Source organism: Ictidomys tridecemlineatus, chromosome 2 (genome assembly GCF_052094955.1).
Source record: "Ictidomys tridecemlineatus isolate mIctTri1 chromosome 2, mIctTri1.hap1, whole genome shotgun sequence".
NCBI lineage: Eukaryota > Metazoa > Chordata > Mammalia > Rodentia > Sciuridae > Ictidomys > Ictidomys tridecemlineatus.
In genome coordinates, this window is record NC_135478.1 from 1,822,629 (window position 1) to 1,843,388 (window position 20,760).

Consider the following 20,760-nt stretch of genomic DNA (forward strand, 5'->3'; position numbering starts at 1 on the left):
TGGAGAACAGACTAGTACATCATGTGTCTCTGCACGGCTGTGGGGTTTCCTGATTTTGTTTCCTAGTGCTGAGTACTAAAACCCCAAACCACCGTGTGCCAGTTGGATTTGTGTTTTACCTTTAAAAGGCAAATAGTTACCATCATTGTAAAATTAAATCCTTTTAAACTGTCAGAAAGTGAAAGCTTCATGAATACTTTAACAAGTTCCATGAGAAATGATATTTAAGGGTGCGTACTCCTGAATAAAGTGCCCACTAGCTGGGCACAGGTGCCTGCCTGTGGTCCCAGCCGCTTCGGAGATGGGGGCAGGAGGACCACGGGTTTGGGGGCCAGAGCCTGTCTCGCCAGGTTTTAGAAAGGACTGCTCAGTGGCCAGTGCCCTGGGCTTGACCTCCAGCACCTCAACAGGCAGCAGACAAAGGCAGCTCTGGCTTCTCATCAGGCCAGGTCCTTCTGGGCGTTTTGCAATTCTGTATTTCCAAAAGCATTTCTTAAAGTCACCATCAAGAGCTCCACTGGATGAACCCAGGTAAATATTTCAGATTTTATCATTCTTAGAAGCAAAATTGGGTGTTGAATCTCCAGTCTCCCCAGTGCAATGGCTCCCACAAAACCATCTTATTGGTCATCTGAAGACACCACCCAGAAGGTGTCATGTATATGACAGAGCATGGCTTCATTTTCAATTTACAGCTTGAAATCTTTCCCATGATCTTAGTCAGGCCTGTTCTCAGATGTTCCGATTCTATATCCTTTTACTTGAATGAACAGATGTGGGCAGGAACAGGGGCACGTGCCTACGGTCCCAGCATCTCAGCCAGTCCCTGTCCCGAGACAAGGAGCAGTGCTGGGCTGCGGCTCGTGGTGAGGTGGCCGTGCTCAGTCCCCAGTGGAAGGGAAAGAGCAGGGAGCCCCCTCGGGGACCGTCGTCCCCCTGGGCTGGGCCTTCCTCCTTCCCCAGCTCTCACGGTGTCTCGTGGTGGCCGCTGCTGGCCGCTGCTGGCCGCCTGGTCCTCAGCTCCTGGCCCCTGGCTGTCGGCTGGGCTAGTGCGGGACCTTGGCCGCTGGGGCCTCGGGCTCTGCTGCCGCCTCGAGGCCGGCTCCCTGGGCGTCCCCCAGGAGTCTGGGGGGCCAGCTGGACGGGTCCTCAGGCCTTTCTCCTGCCATAGGTGCCCACCTCCCACTGGCCCAAGCCACTGAGGAAGGAGCCAGAGGACCAAGGGTCCAGGACATTATGTGGCAGGGACCCTTCCAGAAGCCCAGCCCTCAGTACTTTGTCCCTTTGTCACTCTGACAGGTGGAAGCAGAGTTAGGGCAGCCGTGGCCTTCTGCGGCCATCGGTGGCCGTCCGCGTCCTTGCTTGGTGCCATCGAGCGGCAGCTGGCCCCTGCCCCGGCACCGCCTCAGCGGCCGCAGACCTAGCAGCACCCTCGGCCTACGACGTGCGCCGCCCATGGTGGCCGGACCTGAGGACCTCACGGGGCCAGGGGGAGGACGTGGCGGCCCGCGTGACTTGGTGACAGGGCGCGTGGCCCGAGGACCTCCGGCCGCAGTGCTGCGCAGGCCTCAGCCTGTGGTTGAAGTCCCTGACGGAGGGACAGACAGCGACGGCAGAAGATGAAGACGGTCGCGGCTCAGATCCGGCCAGCTGTCACCAGAGATGACCTTCTCCTGGCCCCGAATGAAAGCGTCCTGCGAGGAGCGGGGACTGCCCACGCCTGGGGACGCAGCAGTGACGCCCGTGAGGCCCTGTCCTAGGCAGCTGTTGTCCCCTCCCAGCGGGGTCGGGGAACGGGCGTCCCTATGCCTTCTCAGGCGAGGACAGGGAGCCAGCGGCCCCATCAGTGGCCCTGTCCCGGTGAGACCAGGGCGAGAGGTCCCCGCCCCTCCCAGTGAGGACAGGACAGCTGCATGCCCCTCCCCTTTCAGGGAATGGACGGAGTTGGCCCCAAGGGAAGGCTCCAGGAGGGCGGAGCGGCAGGGGTGCCCCTGACCCCAGGCAAGTCCAGACTTGGACATCTGGAAGTGGCATTTCCGGTGACTCTTACGGAGTGATCAGAGGTGTATGGATCCAGCTTGGCGCAGCGCAGCCCTGTCATCCAGGAGCTCGGAGGCTCAGGCAGGAGGACGGCAGTTCAGAGCCAGCCTCAGCAAGAGGCCAAGCACCTCGGCGAGGCCCTTCTCTAAATAAGATACAAGACAGGGCCGGGGTGTGGCTCAGGGGTCCAGGCCCGAGTTGGATCCTGTTCAAAATATATACCAGCCCTGTGCTTAGGATCACGTCTACACACACACACACGCACTCGTAGTCACGGGACGGGGAGGGGCGAGGAGGGTGCGGAACTGGCCCCCGTGGCCGCGAGAATCGGCTCACACCACACTCCCATCCGCCTGGGTTTGTTCAGTGACGGCGATGGGGCTGAGGGCGGGCTGCGAGTCACACGCTCCAGGCCTTTTTCTGGTTCGTTTTGGGAGAGGGTCTCACAGTGACTTGCCGTCCTCCTGGTCACCTTCCTTGACAGGAAAACCCTGTGGGGGGCCAGGGCACTGTGTCCCCTTCCAACAGAGGGCCCCACCAGAAGGAGTGTGTCCACAGTGGACGGCGTGATACCAAGTCACAGTTTCCCCTCCGGAAGGTCCCCAGAGTGTCACGTGGGAGGTGAGGTCGTGTTCAGCCAGGCTCAGAGGCGGGCTGTGGGGAGCACGGATGACGAGGACAGCAGCCTCACCAGGGGCTGAGCCTGAGCCTGTGGGGAGACGGTGGAGACTGGGAGTCAGGGCCTGGTGGGAGGAGGGAGGTCACTGGGACCTGCCCTAGAAGGACACATCTTGTGCCTGGCCCCTTCTCTGCTTCCCCGCATAAGGTGAGCGGCTCTGCTTCACCAAAGCCCCCCGCCATGGTGTGCATCGCTGCAGGCCCCAAACAGTGGAGCTGGCTGACCACAGACTGCAGCCTCCGGAAATGAGCCCAGTGAACCTTTACTCCTCAACCGGGTTTTCCTCAGTTAGTTTGTCACAGCCATGAGAAGCTAGCAGACACCAACTCACCAGCTATCAAAGCAGATGTTCCAGAAAGAGTGGAGCTGAAATAAATGTGTCCTTATGATGGCGATCCTGCAGATCAGGGCACCTTTAAGACGTCTCCCCTGGTTCCCAGCCTGGATGGCCTCTCCCAGCATCTCGAGGACAGAAGAGGCCCGGAACACCCAGTGTCCATTTTTGAAGATCAAGACAGATGACAAATATTCACAGTAAGCTATCACATATTAATACCTGCAGAGGGATGTCACCTAACACGTGACACTCTGAGGCTCTGTGTATCTATTCATGTTGCATTAACACCTAGCAGTTGGACGATGTGTAAAGTGCGGCAGGAGATTTCGATACACACGGAGAGTCCGTGACGGTCAGGTGGGGGTGACTGGCATATTTCTTTGCCTTAGGAACATTCAAAATCGTCCCTACTCTGCTGGAGACCGTAGAAGCCACTCCTCAGGTCCAGCTGGGCTCGGACCAAGCACATTCTGTGTGTGAAGTACAGATCACCTGGCCCAGGGCTGGGCGCAGCCACCGTTCTTCCCTCACCCCCATGCGGAGCGCACCCACTTACCAGGGAGGACTGGGCCTCTGGTTTGGGGACTGGCTAACTTCACGGACTTGGTACCCTCCGGCTCCGTCCACTGACCTGCACACCCACGACTGTCCTCTAAAGGCCGAGTCATGTTCCGTGTGTGCCACGGTTCCCTGTCCACTCGTCCACTGAGGGGCATCTGGGCTGGCCCCACAGCTACCTGTTGGGAACGGAGCTGCTAGGGACATCGATGTGGCGGCATCGTATTCCTTCTTCTTTTTAAAAGAATTAAAAAATAACTCGGGAAGTAACGTGTCAACTTTTTTTTTTTCAAGAGTGAGAGAGAATGAGAGAGAGAGAGAGAGAGAGAGAGAGTTTTTTTAATATTTATTTTTTAGTTCTGGGTGGACACACCATCTGTGTTGGTGTGTGGTGCTGAGGATGGAACCCGGGCCGCACGCGTGCCAGGCGTGCGCGCCACCGCTGCGCCCCATCCCAGCCCTGGTTTTCTGCAGGAGGGTCGCGGGCTTCTGTTGCTCTTAGCCTGCAGGAGCGCCAGACGCCCAGGACTCCAGGGCTTTCCGTTGTGCCAAGGTCACGACAAAGGTGGCCGGTAGCCACAGTGAGTCGTGCACAGAACTTTCACCGACGCTGCCCAGAAGGCTGCAGACCTCTAGACACAGCAGATCCAGGAAGCCAGGGGACAGTCAAACGGGCCATGAAGACAGATGGCCACTGTCAGGGTGCTGCCTCCGCGTTGGGCCCAACCACTTGCCTTGGAGGCGAGCTCCTCAGGACTGGCCAGTGGGCCCCGTGCTGGGCCCCGTGCTGGGCCCCGTGCTGGCCCCGTGCTGGGCCCCGTGCTGGCCCCGTGCTGGGCCCCGTGCTGGGCCCCGTGCTGGGCCCCGTGCTGGGCCCCGTGCTGGCCCCGTGCTGGCCCCGTGCTGGGCCCCGTGCTGGGCCCCGTGCTGGCCCCGTGCTGGGCCCCGTGCTGGCCCCGTGCTGGGCCCCGTGCTGGGCCCCGTGCTGGGCCCCGTGCCGGGCCCCGTGCTGGGCCGCGTGCTGGGCCCCGTGCTGGGCCCCGTGCTGGGCTCCGTGCTGGGCTCCGTGCTGGGCTCCAGGCAGTCCGTGACAGTTCAGCAGAAAAGCTTGGGATGCCTTGGATCTGGTCACTTCCGCCACTTCTGCTGGTGCCCCTCGCTCAGCTCGGGGGCACTTGAAGAGCAATGGCTCTGCTGGACTCTGACAAAGGAACACTGGAAGGTGCACGTAGGAGCTGGCCGTGTGGGAGGGTGCGCGGCACTGTCCACCCAGCTGGGCAGCCTCTGTGACGGGTGCAGTCCTGCTCTCGGGCAGCCCCGGCAGGGCCTGGGCTGACTGTGGCTGTTGGTGCCAGGGCAGAGCCTGGGGCCTCCTTTGGCAAAGGGGAGGGAGCGAGGGGCGGTGAGGGGGCACGGGGGCAGGGCAGACGGGGACTGACACACCAGCACAGAGGCTCCTGGGGGACCACAGCCGGGCAGAGAGGGAGGAAAAGCTGCCTCCGTTTGTGTCCCGTGAGCTGAAGTGCATCCTGCTGTCAAGTGAGACCAACCAGAACAAATTCTAAAATGTTAAAAAAGAAAGGAAAAGAAAGAGGCTGCTCAAAAAATGCCCAGAGCCTGGGGCGAAGCTCTAGGGGGACATGCCCGGCTGTGCCAGGGCCGTGAGCGCCGGGCTGAGGGCCCCAGGGGTTCTCTGCCTCCAGACCCCAGACCTAGAAGCACCCCAGCTCCTCCTCAGCCCTGGAGCTCCCCTGGGCAGGACGTGCGTTGGTCACTGACAAGCTCTGTCCCTCCACCCGCTGCCTGGTCACGACCCCGCCTCTCCCCAGGCTGCTCTGAAAGTCCCGTCAGGAAGCGGCACCTTCCGGAGTCTTCCTCAGGTGCCTGTTTAACTCCACGACTCTGCTCTCTTGCTTTTCAGTGGTGACTGGTGTTGTCTTGCTTCTGTCATCATCTGGAGTCGACGTGTCAAAGAGGGGACGGTCCCAGCTCCTGGGAGATGAGCAGGAGGACTGCAAATGGAGCCCAGCCTGCAACACCGAGACCTCCCAGAGGATGAAAAGCTGAGCGCTTGCCCAGCGTGCGTGACGTCTGCACCCAGCCCCAGTACCGCCACACAGGAAAGGGGACCGGGTGGGAATCCAGGCTGCCAGGGCCACGGTCAGCGGCCAGTGGAGCTTGGGCTTTCCCTCCGGTTTACGCCGTGGCCAGGCAGTAGATGATCGGGCCAGGGGCATGGTATGCAGTGTCTCCCAGAGGATGCACACTCATGGGACATGGCGGGTGCAGGCCTGGGAGCGCTGCCGACTGCTGCACTACAGCCCGCCAAGGGCCTCTGCACACGCAGAATCTGCAGCGCCCGAGTTCTAAGGCACCTTCCCAAGGAAACCAGTGTGAACCACTGTGACCCCAGAGAAAGGCCATCAAGTCTTCCGCCTCGGCTCCGACTTGGCAGGTCACAGAGAGCCGTGACGGGCTCTGAAGCCACAGGCACTAATGACAACCACTACCTGCTGGGAATGTGCCGCAGTCTGGCTGGGCACAAATCACGGAACCGCCACAAAGCACTTGTATGGCCAAACAGGAAACTTTATTGCTGAACTCCACCAGCACTCCACGCACTCCCCGGGGACTCTCCCCAACGCCACCCACGTGGCTCCTCTCCGGCACACCACACCAACCGGAACTCCCTCCTCCGGAACTTCACCCACCAATGCTAAATCCCCACGAAATCCCACGAGAACTCCAAAGTAGCGGGCGCCAGGTGGACAGCAGGGGCCTATGTACAGTTGAATCAATCCAGCATCATCTTAGTGGCTCCCCTCCCGAGCATTACTTCTGGCAAAATGCCAGGGGCCATTCCGACTGGCTGCGGCTCTCAACAGGAATGAAGTGACAGATCCGCTAGACAAGCTGCCTCAGCAGCCCTATAGGGACACGGGCCCTCAGGGAGGGGTCAGGGAACCACAGAGCTGCAGCCCAAGCAGGAACCTGGGAGCGCGGAGCCCAGGAGCGCCCATGACGGGAGGTGTGTGGACAGTCTGCAGCGCGTGCCCAGAGGGTGCCGGGCTTCTGTGGGGCCATTCTAGATGGGCAGAGATAATCAGAACAATGCGCTTGACCTAGGACCACAGGTCACCGTGGTAAATGGGTGGCAATTTATAGACCCTGTCTCCCAATAAAACTACTGAAAGGGCCGGGGCTGGGGCTCAGCGGAGGCGCGCTCGCCTACATACGTGAGGCACTGGGATCGATCCTCGGCACCACGTAAAGGTAAAATATTGTGCCCACCTAAAACTAAATATTAAAAAAAAAAAAAAGCTACTGAGAATACTGGTTATCCACTTCCACATCCCAAAGCTCACACGCTGTCCCCCGTGAACCCAGACATTCACTTTCCAGCCTTACTCATGCGGATGGCAATTCAGTGGGACCACTGACACACGAACTTCACCTTTATGCCAGAGGGTCTCTCAACGCAATGCAGTGTGTCCAATATCCAGTCAAGATCAAAATACGATCACAAATCAGCTGGGAAGAGGCTCTTTGAAGAACCTTCCAGAATCACTAATTCCTGTGCATTACATGAGTCCACTAGCAGCAAAGGAAGACGCCTCTTTCCATAGTGAAGAATGAAGAGAAAGGTGGACAGTGTGTGTGTCCAGTACCTGCACCTGTGGCCTAGAAAAGCAAGTTCACATTCTGACCTCAAGCTGGAAACAGACGTAGGAATCAAAAGCTTCTCGTGTAGGGCTGTGAGGCACGGGGTTCAAGTCTCAGCACTGCATAGGAATAAATCAGTAAGTTTCCATCAAGTCATATACAGAGAAAACTGCTAATGTAAAATCACCTCAAACTGCACACGGTAGCACCCATAGGTCCAAGATCAGAATGTGCACTAGACAAGGCTACGTGGACGCCCGATTATTTGAAGCCTTGTATAACAAAATACACTTAGTACCAGTGATGGTGCCCAACAGGACGTTCATTGCTCATGTCAACAGCACCAAGAAGAGACTGAACACCAGGGGTCCCTGCTAAGGTGAGGCACTTGAAAGGCGAAGGTTGACAACAGTGGAGACTCCCTCCCAGGTTTCCCCTTCTGAACATCATGGGGTCTTCCCTGGTGTGGTCTTCCTATCCCAAGGGCTTTAGGGCGAGCGCGCCAGGTCCCACGCCTGTCCCACACCGCTGTGTTCTCAGCTCCTCTGCAGCGTGTGACCTCCCGTGGGCCTGCAGGGACGCCAGGTACCTGAAGGCTTTCCCACACTGCTTGCACTCGTAGGGTCTCTCCCCGGTGTGCGACCTCATGTGCACGCGCAGAGATGAGGCGCAGCGGTAGGCTTTCCCACACTGGGAGCACTCGTAGGGCTTCCCTGCGCCGTGTGACCGCAGGTGCTTTTGGAAATACTGCGGGTGGCTGAAGGCCTTCCCGCACTGCCGGCAGCGGTGAGGCTTCTCGCCACTGTGGGTTCTCACGTGCTCTCGGAGGGAGGAGGCGCAGCCGAAGGCTTTGCCACACTGCTGACAGCCGAAGGGCCTCTCCCCGGTGTGCGTCCTGGCGTGGATGCGCAGGGAGGAGGAGAAGCGGTAGGCCCTGCCACACTGCGCACACTGGTAGGGCCGCACGCCACTGTGGGTCCGGGCGTGTCTCCGGAAGTAGGTGGCGCAGCTGAAGGCCTTCCCACACTGCTCGCACGCGTGCGGCTTCTCGGCCGCGTGCGTCCTCAGGTGCGCTCTCAGCGACGCGGGGTACCTGAAGGCTTTCCCGCACTCTTTACAGTCGTAGGGCTTCGCCCCGCTGTGAGACCTCCCGTGTTCCCGAAGGGACGAGTAGCACGCGAACGCCTTTCCACAGCGGGTGCACTCGTAGGGCTTCTCTCCAGTGTGCGTGCGCGTGTGATCCCGAAAGGAGGAGTAGCAGCTGAAGGCCTTCCCACAGTGCGCGCAGCCGTAGGGCTTCTCCCCACTGTGCGTGCGCACGTGGTCGCGGAAGTAGGAGGCGCAGCTGAAGGCCTTCCCGCACTGGGCGCACGCGTAGGGCTTCTCCCCGGTGTGCGTCCTGGCGTGCCGCGCCAGGTAGGAGCGGTACTGAAAGGCCTTCCCGCACACGGCGCACGCGTGCCTCTTCTCCCCGCGGTGGCCGCGCGCGGGCGCCTGTGAGGATGAGGGGCAGGAGAGCACTTTCCCGCGTTTCTTACGTTTCAGAGACTTTTTGTTACTAGGTCTTCCCACGTGTTCACTCGGCGCTCCCCCGGTGTCCCCTCGTTCCTGGGGTCTCTCTGCAGTGTCAGTTTTCGCAGGGGGACCCGCCGCTTGCTCACGTTCCTCACGAGGATGAGGCTTGTGTCCAGTGGGCGGTGCTTGCTGGTTCCTGGAGGCCCTTGCACGCGTGGTACGTTCCCGGGGCTGACCTCCACTGGGGACACGCCTGCGCACAGCATGGCCCTCGGCGTCCCCATGCGGACCCTCCGTCTGCCTGGAGAGGCCGTCCACCATGCCGCCTCTGTTCAAAACAGGAAGCACACTGTTAAGCCGCCTGCAGGTCCCGGCCGGCCGCCGCAGCCCGTCAGCAGGTGTGCACGACGGCTCTGGCTACTCCGCCACCTTCCTGCTTACTGTCAGCACTGCTGCCTCAGGGTCCTGGGCCCCGGGCTTCACGTCGGCCAGAGGCCCAGGCAGCCTTCACCATGGCAGCGTCCTGCCTGGGGACCGCCTGCTGGCGGGCCAAGTTGTTCCAGATTCTCCACGTCGACATCACATTGATAAAAGTGCTCCTATGGAAACTCCACAGGCACCCAGTGTCCAGCAAGGACGACGCGTTTCATTTCGTCCCGAGTCAGCCTAACATGCAGAGAGGATGCTCACACGCCCGAGTGCACTCACCTCCCACGCCGGTCCTGCACCTGGTCATCGCCAGGGTCATCCAGCCTCCAGCTTTCTCCAAAAGCAGACCAGAAATCCCTTCTTGTAAAATCGTCGCTGGATATTCCATTTCTCAAAATGTACTGCTGAAAACGGGACCCGCTGGCTTTAGTGTGAAAGCAACAACCTGGGACAATCGGTGACACAATTATTTCTTGGGAAAGGAACTGAGATAACAGACCCCAGGTACATGTCCTTCTGTATTCTGACCCAGAAATATAGTCTGGGGTTGGTCAGTGGGGGGAGGGATACCCCGCTTTTTTAATATCTGTTTTTGATTTAGGGGGACACAGTGCCTTCATCCTACATTCACGGGGTGCTGAGTTGAGCCCAGTGCCCCATGCATGCTGCGGAGCACTCGCCCTCTGAGCCCAGCCCAGCCGGGAAACCCCATTCTGTAAGGTGAACCTGGGACTCAGGAAGCCTGGGAGGACCTTGGTACTGGGCTTTGTCAGCGCAAAGGAAAAGGGTGCGATGCAGCCTGCTCCCTGTGAGAAGCTCCACGTGGAGGAGGCGTATGTTGACAGCACCAAGGGAGGCCTTGGGCAGGATGCACAGCCCAGTCCTGCCACTTCCAGGGGTGGTGACAGGAGGGACGGGAGGGACGGGAGGAGCAGGGACCAAGGGCACGGGCGGACTTGGTCCCTGCACCTCATGCAAACTGCTCCTCAAGGGTTCCTGCTCTCCTGTGTCCATACGCAGGGACTCTGGAGGGATCGAGTCTCGGTCCCCAGCTGCCACTGGAAGCTCAGGTGGGTGTGAGGGCTGCCACCACGTAGAGAGGACATGACAAGAGCAGCAGGGAAGGGCACCACCTGGCCTGCGCAGGACGGCTCCGCTCCAGGCTGCTGCGGCAGGAGTGTGAGGCTCACTCCAGCAAAGTGGCCACATCACACGTGGCTGACCAGTGGAACCCACAGGAGTGACCCAGAGAGCTGCTTTCTACGCTCCAGAGTGACACTGGGACTGTGCCTACTTACAGAACTCAGGGACCTCAGGACTGTGACCACGAGGGTGAGGCGGTCCTCAGGAAGCGGAGGCAGCAGGATCCAAGTTCAAGGCAATTTATCAAAACTGTGTCTCAGAATTTTAAAAGGGCTGGGACGTGGCTCATTGGCACATGACCCCTCACTTCAATCCCCCGCAGCAAAAAAAAAAAAAAAAAAAAAAATACTGCTAAGAAAAACGGCGATAAGATATAAAATCTTATTTCATGGAGAAGACTTTTTGTGTGTGTGTGTGTGGGGGGGTACCAGGGACTGAACTCAGGGCACTTGACCACTGAGCCACGTCCCCAGCCCTATTTTTTTGTATTTTATTTAAACAACTCTGGGTTTTAGTGCCTCACTCTGCTGAGGCTGGCTTTCAACTCTGGATCCTCCTGCCTCGGCTCCCAAGCCGCCAGGAGAGGACTTCTGTCTCTCTTGAAGCATGCTCCAGTTTCTTAGCCCAAAGGAAAAAAGACATTTTCTCCCCTCGAGGCTCAGGAGAGGAGAGCCGCCACCCCACCTGCGGAGGCCAGGTTCCTGCAGGTCTCCAGCATCACATCCCTGTAGAGGTCCCTCTGAGTATCGTCCAGCAGGGCCCACTCCTCGGGGGAGAAGTCCACAGCCACGTCCTCAAAGGCCACTGGGTCCTGGAACGTCACACATTCCGTTTCAGAAAGGCACGGTCCCCCGTCATGCAGGGAAGGCAGAGGCGGGCAGTTGGGGACACTGGAATCGACTCAGGAATCCTGAGCCCTTGGCCCTCACACTGCTGTGTGCAGTGACAACGGGCCGCAAGTGGAATGTCAGGCACCCTGGCAGGGTGCTGTGGGGACAGGGGCAGGGGCAGCTGGGGGTGCCCTCACAGAGACTGAGACGGCAGTCAGGACAGGGAGAGATGGAAGACGTCACCAGTTAAGTGATGTGGAGACCATATGTGGCTTGCTCAAATCTCACAGCAGCCACACCCAAAACACCAAGTGCCCATCAACTGACAGGGCTGAGCAAGATATCTATCCTACCAAAAAACAAGGGTGCCCCTGTGCACCACTCCACATTGTGTGGGTCAGGACTCACTGACCCCAGCTGACAGACCCTGACTGGCCAACTGTGAGGGGTGTGGTCAGTGGCAAAACAAAAAGAATGGGGGGAGGGATACCCCATTTTTTTAATATTTATTTTTTTATTTAAGTGGACACAGTGCCTTTATTCTACATTTTCATGGGCAGGGGTCTACGCTACGGATGGGAAGCAAGCAGAGAGGGTCCACTGGGTGCTCAGGACCCCCACTCCTTCCCTCCAGGTTGTGACTTAGAAATACTCATAGGCCTACCGCCCGTCAACACGACTTCTCCCTTAGTGAGGCCATCATGGGTCTACTCAGTGTGCACAGATGATACTCTGACTGCTCCAAACCCAACCACGGGAAACAGCTCCAGGCCACCTCAGTAGCTTTCCCGAGCACATGGCTCCTTCTGCCGTGGTACCAGGGGCTGGAGGCCCCACAAGGGAGGCTTTTGAGCCACCCCAGGTGCACCTCCACCACCCGGGCAGGCTCCACTGGGGCTCAGCTGAGACACTGTCCTCAGACGCCAGTCCCCACCCAGGTGAGGCACCTGCTCCACACTAAGCCCTTCGTGGTGTCTGAATCAGAATGCAGCAGAATCACACATCCATCGTGTTCAAGAATGGGGAGGGCAGGTTCTAAGACATGTATCATCCCTCCAAGATCCCTTGAAAACAGCACCAATCATCCTTATCCTCAACACTCATCCTCACTACTTACCCTCATGATAAACTGTAAATTTAAACTGTGAATCAAACCGACACTTCTCAGTTTTCTGGGTTGTGTTTTGCAGAAGGGGCATTATACCTGATGCCCAGACACTAAGGAGAAGTGGGACAGGGTCCTGCATGACAGGGTCACTACGATTTTTACATTCCTTTCCACCCAAGTCTTCACCTTCCTCTCCTGAGTTGTGGGGTGGTCTGTGTCTTCCTACAATTTTAATGGAAAGGTAATGAATGTTTCCATATTTTGAGACATTTTTCCCCCAAAGCACACTCAGGCAAAACCCTGGAATACCATCTAACAGCAACAGGCAAAAAACAGATCAAAAAAACTTCCCACCTTCATTAAGACAAGGGAAAGACAAAAGAAGCTGCTATTTTACAAGGAATGGAAGCTGAGCTGGACCAGGAAGCACTGGTGCTGAGCTGTGACAGGTGCTGCTAGCCACAGCTGGCAGTGACCTTGAGCCGGGGTGAGTGTGTGCTCCCGGAGACAGCAGAGGGGAAAGGAATCCCACCCTGTGTTTTGGAGATGGGTTCTGGAAGCACATGAGCCGTGAAGGGTCGTGCCTTGTGGGCCCAGGAGATCAGACCCAGACCCTCCAAATTCCCACCCTCTCTCACATACTGGATAGCTGGTCCCCGCTGACCAACTGGAACAAAACGTCTGACAGGCAAGCCTTGGCTTTCTTCCAGGGCCTGCATGAGGGCGCCCTGAGCCTGCAGACAGCCCTCCTGAGAACCAGCTGGCATCAGGCGGGTGGGCCAGCACGCCGAGGACTGACTTCATCAATCTTCCCACGACTGGCTCTTCCTAGCCTTGTTTAGGCCTCCCCCAAGGAAAACTTCTGACCCAGGTCTTCAGATGCTGTGGACCTCGCGAGAGAAACACTCTCCTGTTCCAGTGCGCCCTCTGCCCCTACTGCCTCTTGCAGGAGACCCCTCCCCATGTGGCCACAGTCCCTTGTCCCCTACGTCCAGTCCCCCCATAATCCTTTTCGATACAAGTCTGTGCGGGCTAAGTTTGGATGTTTTATTTCACACGGGTGGTGCCCAAGTCTGAGCCAGCACAAAACTGTAACCTGACCGCCTGTCCCCGCCGGCCTCCCCCTCACAGCTCCCGTTCGCCTCTCCCTCCCTGCTGGATTCCGAGACAGCGGCAGGGAAGGTCACCCCAGGTCCGATCCGCTCCCTAAAGCCCCAGGCTGACCCCTCAAGTTCCTCGGCTGTCCCTCCCCAAACTGACCCGGGGCCCCTGCCCGCCGCGCCACCCCCCGAACTAGCCACCAGCTCCAGCTCCTCCCGCCCCGACCGTCTTCATACACGGGCGCTGGGACACTGTCGCCCACGGCCCAGGCGCCAGTGCTCCGCGCCGCTCTCCGGGTGTGGCCTCGCGGAGCCGTGGACTCCGGGGCGCAGGGATTCGCAAGGCCGCCCCTGGGCTCGGGCGCCGCCCGCTCTCACCATCCTCCGCCCTCCCGGGCCCGCGCTCGCTCCCAGTGGCTGGCGGACAGCGCGTGCACCTTCACCTGGGACGGCTCAGCCGCGAAGCCCCGCCCCGGCCTCTGATTGGTTCCTGCTGCCCACGCCAGAGCGCTCAATTGGACGGTTCCCCCCCCCGGAGCTCTTGATTGGCCAGTACGCAGGGCGCGCTCCCAAACTCGCGATTGTTTCTGGGCTCCGCCCCGTCTGCTCTGATTGGACGTTCTCCGGGTTCCGCCGACCGCCGCTCCAAGGACGGGCGCGCGGGAATTCGCCTGTGCCCCGCTTCTTGTCCCCGCGTCTGTGTCTGGGTTTGCGCTCGGCTCTGCTCTGCGTCCTCCTGGACGTGGGCACCAGGTGTGCACGGGACTGCAGACTCAGTTTCCTCCGGGGGACGCCCAACCCGGACAGGACTGGATGGCACAGGGGACCTGGGTGCCCGCGGGGTCAGAGTCAGACAATGACATCAGCACGTGGGCTGAAGTCGGCTCCGAGTGCACGTCGGGCCGGGGCACTGGACCCTCCACACGACTTCCCGGCGCACGTAACTGGTGCTGGACACCAGGACGGGGACCTCAGGAGCCCTGCTGCACCGGGGAGGGGCCGCAAACCTCAGCGGCCAACAGGCAGCAACTCAGATCAGCACAGCAAAGAGCCGAGGGCTGCACCCCAGGTTCCAGACCCTTGAAGAACCTTTTAGATTTGCTTCTGAGGGTGTTCCTAGAGGACCTGAGAATGTAAAGGCTGCGATATCCCTGGGACAGTAGTTGGTTTGGTTTTGCTTTTCCATTTTGCAGTTCCTTTAGGTAAAACCTAGTTTCTTGCCTGACAACAAAAAACAGCCAGTTATTACGGACCTCCATCTGGGGAAACCCCATCTCCTTTTTTTTTTTTTTTTTTTTTAAATTTCTTAGTTGTAGGTGGACACAATACCATTATTTTACTCACTTACTCATTTTTTTAAAAATTTTTACACAATACCTTTATTTTGTTTGTTTTTATGTGGTGCTGAGGATCAAACCCAGGGCGTCGCTATGCTACACAAGTGCTCTACCACTGAGCTACAGCCCCAAATTCCATCTCTTCTTGATACCCAAGTTTGCTTCCATATTTTTGCAGTATTTGGTGGACCCTGAGGCATTGGCTAATCTGGTGATTAACCTCCCTTAGAATCCTAGGAACCTGCACAAAAGCGGAAGCCCTGATGCCAGGGGTACCCTACAAGGCTTGTCTCAAAGCTTCTGATACACCTGTCTGTCAGTTCAAACTCGGAAACTTGTAAGCAACCCTCTCTGGGCTTGAGAACTGCAGTTCAGAGTAACATGGCTCCAGGTGACTCTGTGTGACTGCTCAAGGGAAGGAGAGGACCAAGGAAATTCCCCAAGTTGCCTGAAAAGACAGTGCAGAGATGCTATCCTCATGCTAAATCTAGTGGCACTGGGCTGTGTGGAGGTGACTGGTCATTAGTGGCAACTGCCTAGCTGCAGTCCCCAGGGAGCGACGTTAACAGCTTCGCAGACCCTGACCTGGTTCAAAGGTCAGTTTCCTGTTAATTTTCATGCCCAGTTGAAGAGTTCACTTTCTCAACCAGCTGAACCTGTCATCCCAGCCACTTGGGAGGCTGAAGCAGGAGGATCCCAAGTTTGAGGCCATCCTCAGCAACTTAGCAAGACCCTGTCTCAAAAACTAAAAAGGTCTGGGGGTGTGGCTCAGTTGTTAAGTAGCTCTGGGATCCATCCTTGGTGCAAAATAAAATAAAAAATAGAGTGCCCCTGAGTTCAGTCCCCAGTGCCACTAAAAAGAAAGGGTTCGCTTTCCTAGGTAGCCCTTTAGTACACGCATAGACCTTGGTCCCCGATGGCCTCCCTACTCCATTTCGAGATGCTCCTTAGAAGTTGCTTTTTTCAAACTTTCTTCTGGATTCCACACATTGGGATTGTCTGTCCTGTCAGGGAGCCTTACTGAAGGGGTATGTTGCTTGACTACCTAACCCAACCTTTTGGTAGACACCCTCTTGCCACTGCCTGTGAGCCCCTCTGAATTCTTTTTAATTGATTTTTTTAAAAAGTAGTAAAATCCTGGGGCGGGGTTGTAGCTCAGTGGTACAGCACTTGCCTGTCATGTGTGAGGCACTGGGTTCAAATCCCAGCATCACATGTAAATAAATAAATAAAGGTCTATTGACAACTTAAAAAAAAAATTTGTTTAAAAAAGTAGTAAAATTCTAAATGAGTTTGGTTTGAACCTGAACATCTTAAGGAGATCCAGATATAACCAGGCAGGAGGACTTCAAGGGCACTCAGGAACTTACAGCTGACCCCAGCCAGCCTGTTCCTCTGGACTTGCCACGGGGGGGAGATGGTGGAACCACCAGAAAGCAGATCCGGATTCCCTGGACTCACGCTCTGCAGCTGCTCAGGGCCTCCCACGCCTGTGGCCGCAGTGTCTGCGTGTGCTGCAGTTACGTCTGGCACATCCCCCAAAAACCTATGTCTTAAAGGTGGGTCCCTAACTCCGTGCCATAGAGAGAAAAGATTTAGCCAGATGCAGTGGTGCATGCCTGTAAACCCAGTGAATTGGGAGGCTGAGGCAGGAGGATTGCAAGATAGAGGCCAGCAATTTAGCAAGACCCTGTCTCAAAAATAAAAAGGGCTGGGGATGTGGCTCAGGGTTTAAGGACCCCTGGGTTCAATCCCTGGTTCCAACAAAAAGATTGAGGTTCATGTTCCAAAGCTGCCTGACCTCTGCCAGGAAACGGCTTCCCTCTTCTCCCACCCAGCGACCCCATGAGGGACCTTGGCCCCGCCCCAGCCTTGGAAAGGTAGCACGGAACCGGAACCGCAGAGCTGGGTCAGGGGGAAGCTGAGGGTGGACCCTGGCTAGCCTCAGGCCCAGCCCGCGGGTGTCGAGTGGGGGTCTGGGTGAGAGCCGGGTCCTGGGGCAGGTGGGCGACCCCGGACCGCACTAGGAAGGCTCGGACTGTTTCTGAGCGCAGACACCTCAAGGGGACCGAGGTGGACACTGAGCCTCACACGGAGAACCATCTTTGCAAACCCGGCCACGAGGTTCATTGATCAGAGCTTCCTATTGAAAGCTGCAGACTTGGCTTGTTCTCTTTTCCCACCTTCTCCTTTCATGACTGCATTCCCGTGCCTGCCACTAACAGTCCGCCCTGCACTGTCCCCCACGTCAGCGCCAGGCTCTGTGGTCTCTCCCAGACCTCCGCCCACCCAGGGCACCCCCTCAGACGTGCGCTCTGATGTCATCTCGCGGCCATCATCTCCTCCATTTCCCAAACAATTAGGCGCTGGCAGACTTGGGATCTCCTATCAATTTGTCGTTAATAACTTCACAAATGATCATTCATCTGTTAACCAGCTGCCGGTTCCACTTAGGTAGAGGTGCCCGACAGGGGACAGTCTGCCGGAGGGCAGCACGGCCTGGCTCAGCTCTTACAGGTGGTGGGCTTTGGCCTCCCAACTGTCAAGGGCCACAAGAGGCTCCTGGCAGAGCGCGTGCCTGGCATGCAAGGGGCCTTGGGGGCCACCCGCACTGGAAGAAACACAGCCCTGCTGGCCTGGGCACCAGTTCTGCCAGAGGAGGGGCAACTCGCCCTCTGCCCTGCGTGGAGGACTAGGTCTGCCTCCGCCTGCAAGCCCTGGGCGACACCCAGCTCCTCCGTCTTGCCTGGCGCTGGGCTCTCCCGTCTCTGCCTCCCCAGTGGCTGGGACTGGGGATCCTCTGAATGACCCGCGCCTTCCATCCTGAAGCCAGAGTAGCGTGTCGCCCCATGGACTGAGCTCCACCCACCTGTTCCTTTGTGATGTTGCCCCTGTGCCCTGTTTGGCACAGAATGCTCCTAGGAAACGCCCTTTGTGTGTCCCCTTCTCCTCCTCTGCCCTTGGGGTGGCCTACCCAGGTGTCAGTCAGACAGTGGACATCAGGAAGCTGGACTCAGCCCCCGAAAACTGACTCTGGCCTCATTAGAATGGCTTCTCCTCAATAAAAGGGTTCAGCACGTGCTCTCGCCCTCTCTTTCCACGGACCCTTAAGGTCAGAGGAGACATCGCAGGACCCAAAGAAAAAGGTCCCTTTGTCTCTGTGTGGTCATTTCACGCAGCCCAGTCCCCTGGAGGGACCCTGAGTGTTCTAGTGGCGAGGAACGTGACACGGGACGACGGGCAGGTGCACTGTGCCCTAAGCCCAGCACCCTACAGGGGCCCCGTGCTGCCGGTTGGGCCTCACTGCCCCTCTCCGACCGCCTCTCAGCTGTGTGACGTCCACTGTAGAGGCCAGCCCCTCTCCACCTGTGCACCTCCTGTGATGGACAGCCGGTTCCACGGTGTGGCTGTGGCCAGTGCTGCGGGGAGCGAGCTGCGGGCCATGGCTACTCCAGACCAGTCCCAAGGTCCAGCCAGCGCACGTCGGACCGGAGGAAGCGGAACGCCCTCCTCCGCCCCAGGCAAACCCACGCCCCGCGGGACCCGCGCGCGGGACTCTGCCCGTGCGCGAGGCCCCACCCACTCCCGCCTCGGCACCGCCCCGGAAGTGCGCTCCAAGGCGAGCCCGCCCCCTGCCCTTTGAACTTCGCTTCGCCCTTTGCCCTTCCCGCCCTGGGCGCGTGCCAGCAGCCAAGGCCACGCCAGGCCGAGAGCGGCGAGGAAGAGAGGTCATCCTCGGGAGAGGACCGCTGGGACAGAGACAGCCGCCCCAAACAGCAGGCCCGCGGACCGACAGGCCGCTTCCGGCTATGCAGGAAGCGGAAGAGAAGACGAGTCCGGGAGTTGGGATTGAAGGACGGGCCGCGTCCTCCAATCGACGACCAAAGACACGCTGTTCCCCGCCCCCGGGAAGAGTGGAAACCTGCGGTTGGTCCCGCCCCTCAAGGGGCGTGGCCCAGAGCGGATTGTGCTGTGGGCGTGGTCAACCCTGGGCCCGCCCCGGGGCGTGGCTCTGGGCCGGGAAGAGGCCCCGCGGCGAAGCTGGGGCTGCGCTACATCCCTCTGCGCCCGGAAGCGCTATGATGAGCGCGCCCCGTGCTGCCGCAGCCCACGGTGGGGAAGTTTCCTCCTGGGGTCCTCCAGAAGTTACTCTCCGCGTGGCGGCTCTTACACTGCAGGCGCCGCGGTTCCGTCACGGACGCTAGATGGCGACCTCGCTCGCATTTTCACATTTGCAAATATTTCATTGTTTCCTGGGATAAACTCTGCAAAGACTCAGGAAGTGGAAGGCATTGCCCTCCAACCAGGTCTCCCACGGCAAGCAGGGTCGGTGACAACCTTGGATGGCCTTCCAAAGCCGTTCTGTGTCCATAAGCAAAAGTGCATTTTTTTCCAGTAAGCATCCATGACGCATCTATGTCCCCAACTTCCCTGTGTTGAAGGGATACAGCCACAAACGGATCACATGAATCCTCGCACCCTTCTTAGGTTTCACTAGGGAGGAACAATATGAGAAAATGGCAGTATATAATAAATGTCCCAATATGGTGGCGTGGGCTATGGGGCCAAGAGACGGGAAGGAGAGAGGAGGGGTTTTGAGTACCTGTCCTTCTGCTGCTCCCTCCAGTCCTGCCAGCTGTCTGACTCCCAGCCACCCAGGGAAGGCCCCACCCCGCCCCCCAGCCTTTTTCAGGTCCAAGGCAGGAGCTGCCCAAGGGCGGCTGAGGCGAGGCCTTGAGAAGCTAGGTGTGTGGAACGTGGAAGTACGCGAGGTGGGACACACAATCAATTGCACTATCACCGTTTTTTAAATTAACTCTTGGAAAGTCACTGTAAAGGAAAGAAAGTAAAAGAAAAAAACATTTATGAATGCACACAAGGACAGCCAGGCCTCCCAATGCAAGGACTCAACCAATCTCTGAGCATGTTGAAGAGTTTAGTCTGCGGAGTAGGGGTGCAGCTCAGTGGTGCACAGCATGTGCAAGGCCCTGGGTTCCATCTGCAGCCACACCCAGGCACACACAAAGAAAGAGAAATTTCTTTGTAGTCTGTATGGAGCAGGTAAGACTGTTCCCTCAACAATTACAGTGTAACCACTATGTTCCGTGCAGGCATGAACCTTGTGCTTCCTGCTGTAAGTCATCTAGAGATCATTCACAGCCTCTCTGAGGATGTGCCCAGGTTCTGTGCATTTTATATCAGGGACTTGAGCTTCTGTGGAGTCTACTCTCTCAGGAGGACAATGAGAAGCGTATCCAGAATACATAAATAATCATTTTGATAGAGGAGAACCACCACAGGAGGCCCCTCTTTACTCCGACACCCCGGTTTGCTGTTGCTCCCCTACGTGTTAGGGCAGAGGGGCACAGAATGCACTTGAGCCAAGAAGGGCTGATATGTATGATCTATGGGAAGATGTTTATTCACTAAAGAAACGAGGATAAAGCTAACGGGGCAAAAAGATAGCACCCGGAAACCAGGTGCGGGGTGCACTCGGGAGCGCTTCCTCCCACTTCTGCGTCTGAAATTATATCCAAAAAGTCAGCCCAGCCTGCGGGGCGGGGCGGGGTGGAGGACACCGGGGTCCAGCTCCTAGCAGGCCCGGGCAGGAGGGTGCAAGTTCAAGGTCAGCCTGGGCATTAGCCAGGCCCGGTCTCAGACTCAAGCCAGAAGGGCTGGAGGTGCCGCTCGGTGGGAGGGCTCCTTGGGTTCAACCCCCAGAACCGGGGCGGGGGCAACCCCCCAAACAGTCTCCCTGTTTGGAGAGTGAGTCGGTGCCAGGCGACCGCGGGAGGTGGAGCTGCGGCCTCCACTCTCCCTTCCTGAAGTCCTGGGGGCTTCCTGCCCGGAAGGTGAGTCCTGTTGGGGATCTTAGGATGCTTGGCTCGAGGCTGACACATTACGGTGGGGACGGGGCAGAGCCAAGGGCTCACATCAGGTGCCAGGAACAGAATGGCCCCCCAAGCCCCTTCCAGGGCCCCCAGTGACAGGAGGCTTCCCCGGCCTCGCCTCTTAAAGGAC

At 58.1% G+C, this 20,760-nt stretch overlaps 1 protein-coding gene and 2 long non-coding RNA genes across 5 annotated transcripts; 1 reads left to right on the forward strand and 2 right to left on the reverse strand.

Annotated features, from left to right (window-relative positions):
• Positions 1 to 4,698: 4,698 nt before the first annotated feature.
• Positions 4,699 to 6,911, forward strand: LOC144371162 (uncharacterized). The gene is made up of 2 exons (XR_013431298.1): positions 4,699 to 4,836; positions 5,536 to 6,911. It is a non-coding gene; the product is annotated as an uncharacterized LOC144371162 (long non-coding RNA).
• LOC101964124 (uncharacterized) lies at positions 6,183 to 18,296 on the reverse strand. 3 transcript variants are annotated; one of them, XM_040290691.2, is made up of 4 exons: positions 13,640 to 18,296; positions 11,049 to 11,175; positions 9,501 to 9,666; positions 6,183 to 9,120 (listed from the first exon to the last, which is right to left on the reverse strand). In XM_040290691.2, the coding sequence occupies exons 1-4, from the start codon at positions 13,781 to 13,783 to the stop codon at positions 7,752 to 7,754; spliced, it is 1,806 nt and encodes a 601-aa protein (XP_040146625.1). In that variant the 5' UTR covers positions 13,784 to 18,296; the 3' UTR covers positions 6,183 to 7,751. The 3 variants fall into 3 exon arrangements, with proteins under 3 accessions (XP_040146625.1, XP_040146627.1, XP_013216970.1); XM_040290693.2 differs by having other exon boundaries at positions 13,781 to 18,295; XM_013361516.4 differs by having other exon boundaries at positions 12,945 to 13,783.
• Positions 18,297 to 18,957: 661 nt separating this feature from the next.
• Positions 18,958 to 19,390, reverse strand: LOC144369418 (uncharacterized). The gene is made up of 2 exons (XR_013429155.1): positions 19,343 to 19,390; positions 18,958 to 19,233 (listed from the first exon to the last, which is right to left on the reverse strand). It is a non-coding gene; the product is annotated as an uncharacterized LOC144369418 (long non-coding RNA).
• Positions 19,391 to 20,760: the final 1,370 nt, after the last annotated feature.

Bases quoted from the DNA above. Each gene is read 5' to 3' on its own strand.
- LOC101964124 (XM_013361516.4), bottom strand. From the start codon at position 13,106: ATGAAGTCAGTCCTCGGCGTGCTGGCCCACCCGCCTGATGCCAGCTGG. The intron at 11,176-12,944 runs GTATGTGAGAGA...GTGACGTTCCAG, and splicing joins CAGCGGGGACCAGCTATCCA to GACCCAGTGGCCTTTGAGGA. The intron at 9,667-11,048 runs GTGGGGTGGCGG...CGATTGTCCCAG, and splicing joins CAGGAACCTGGCCTCCGCAG to GTTGTTGCTTTCACACTAAA.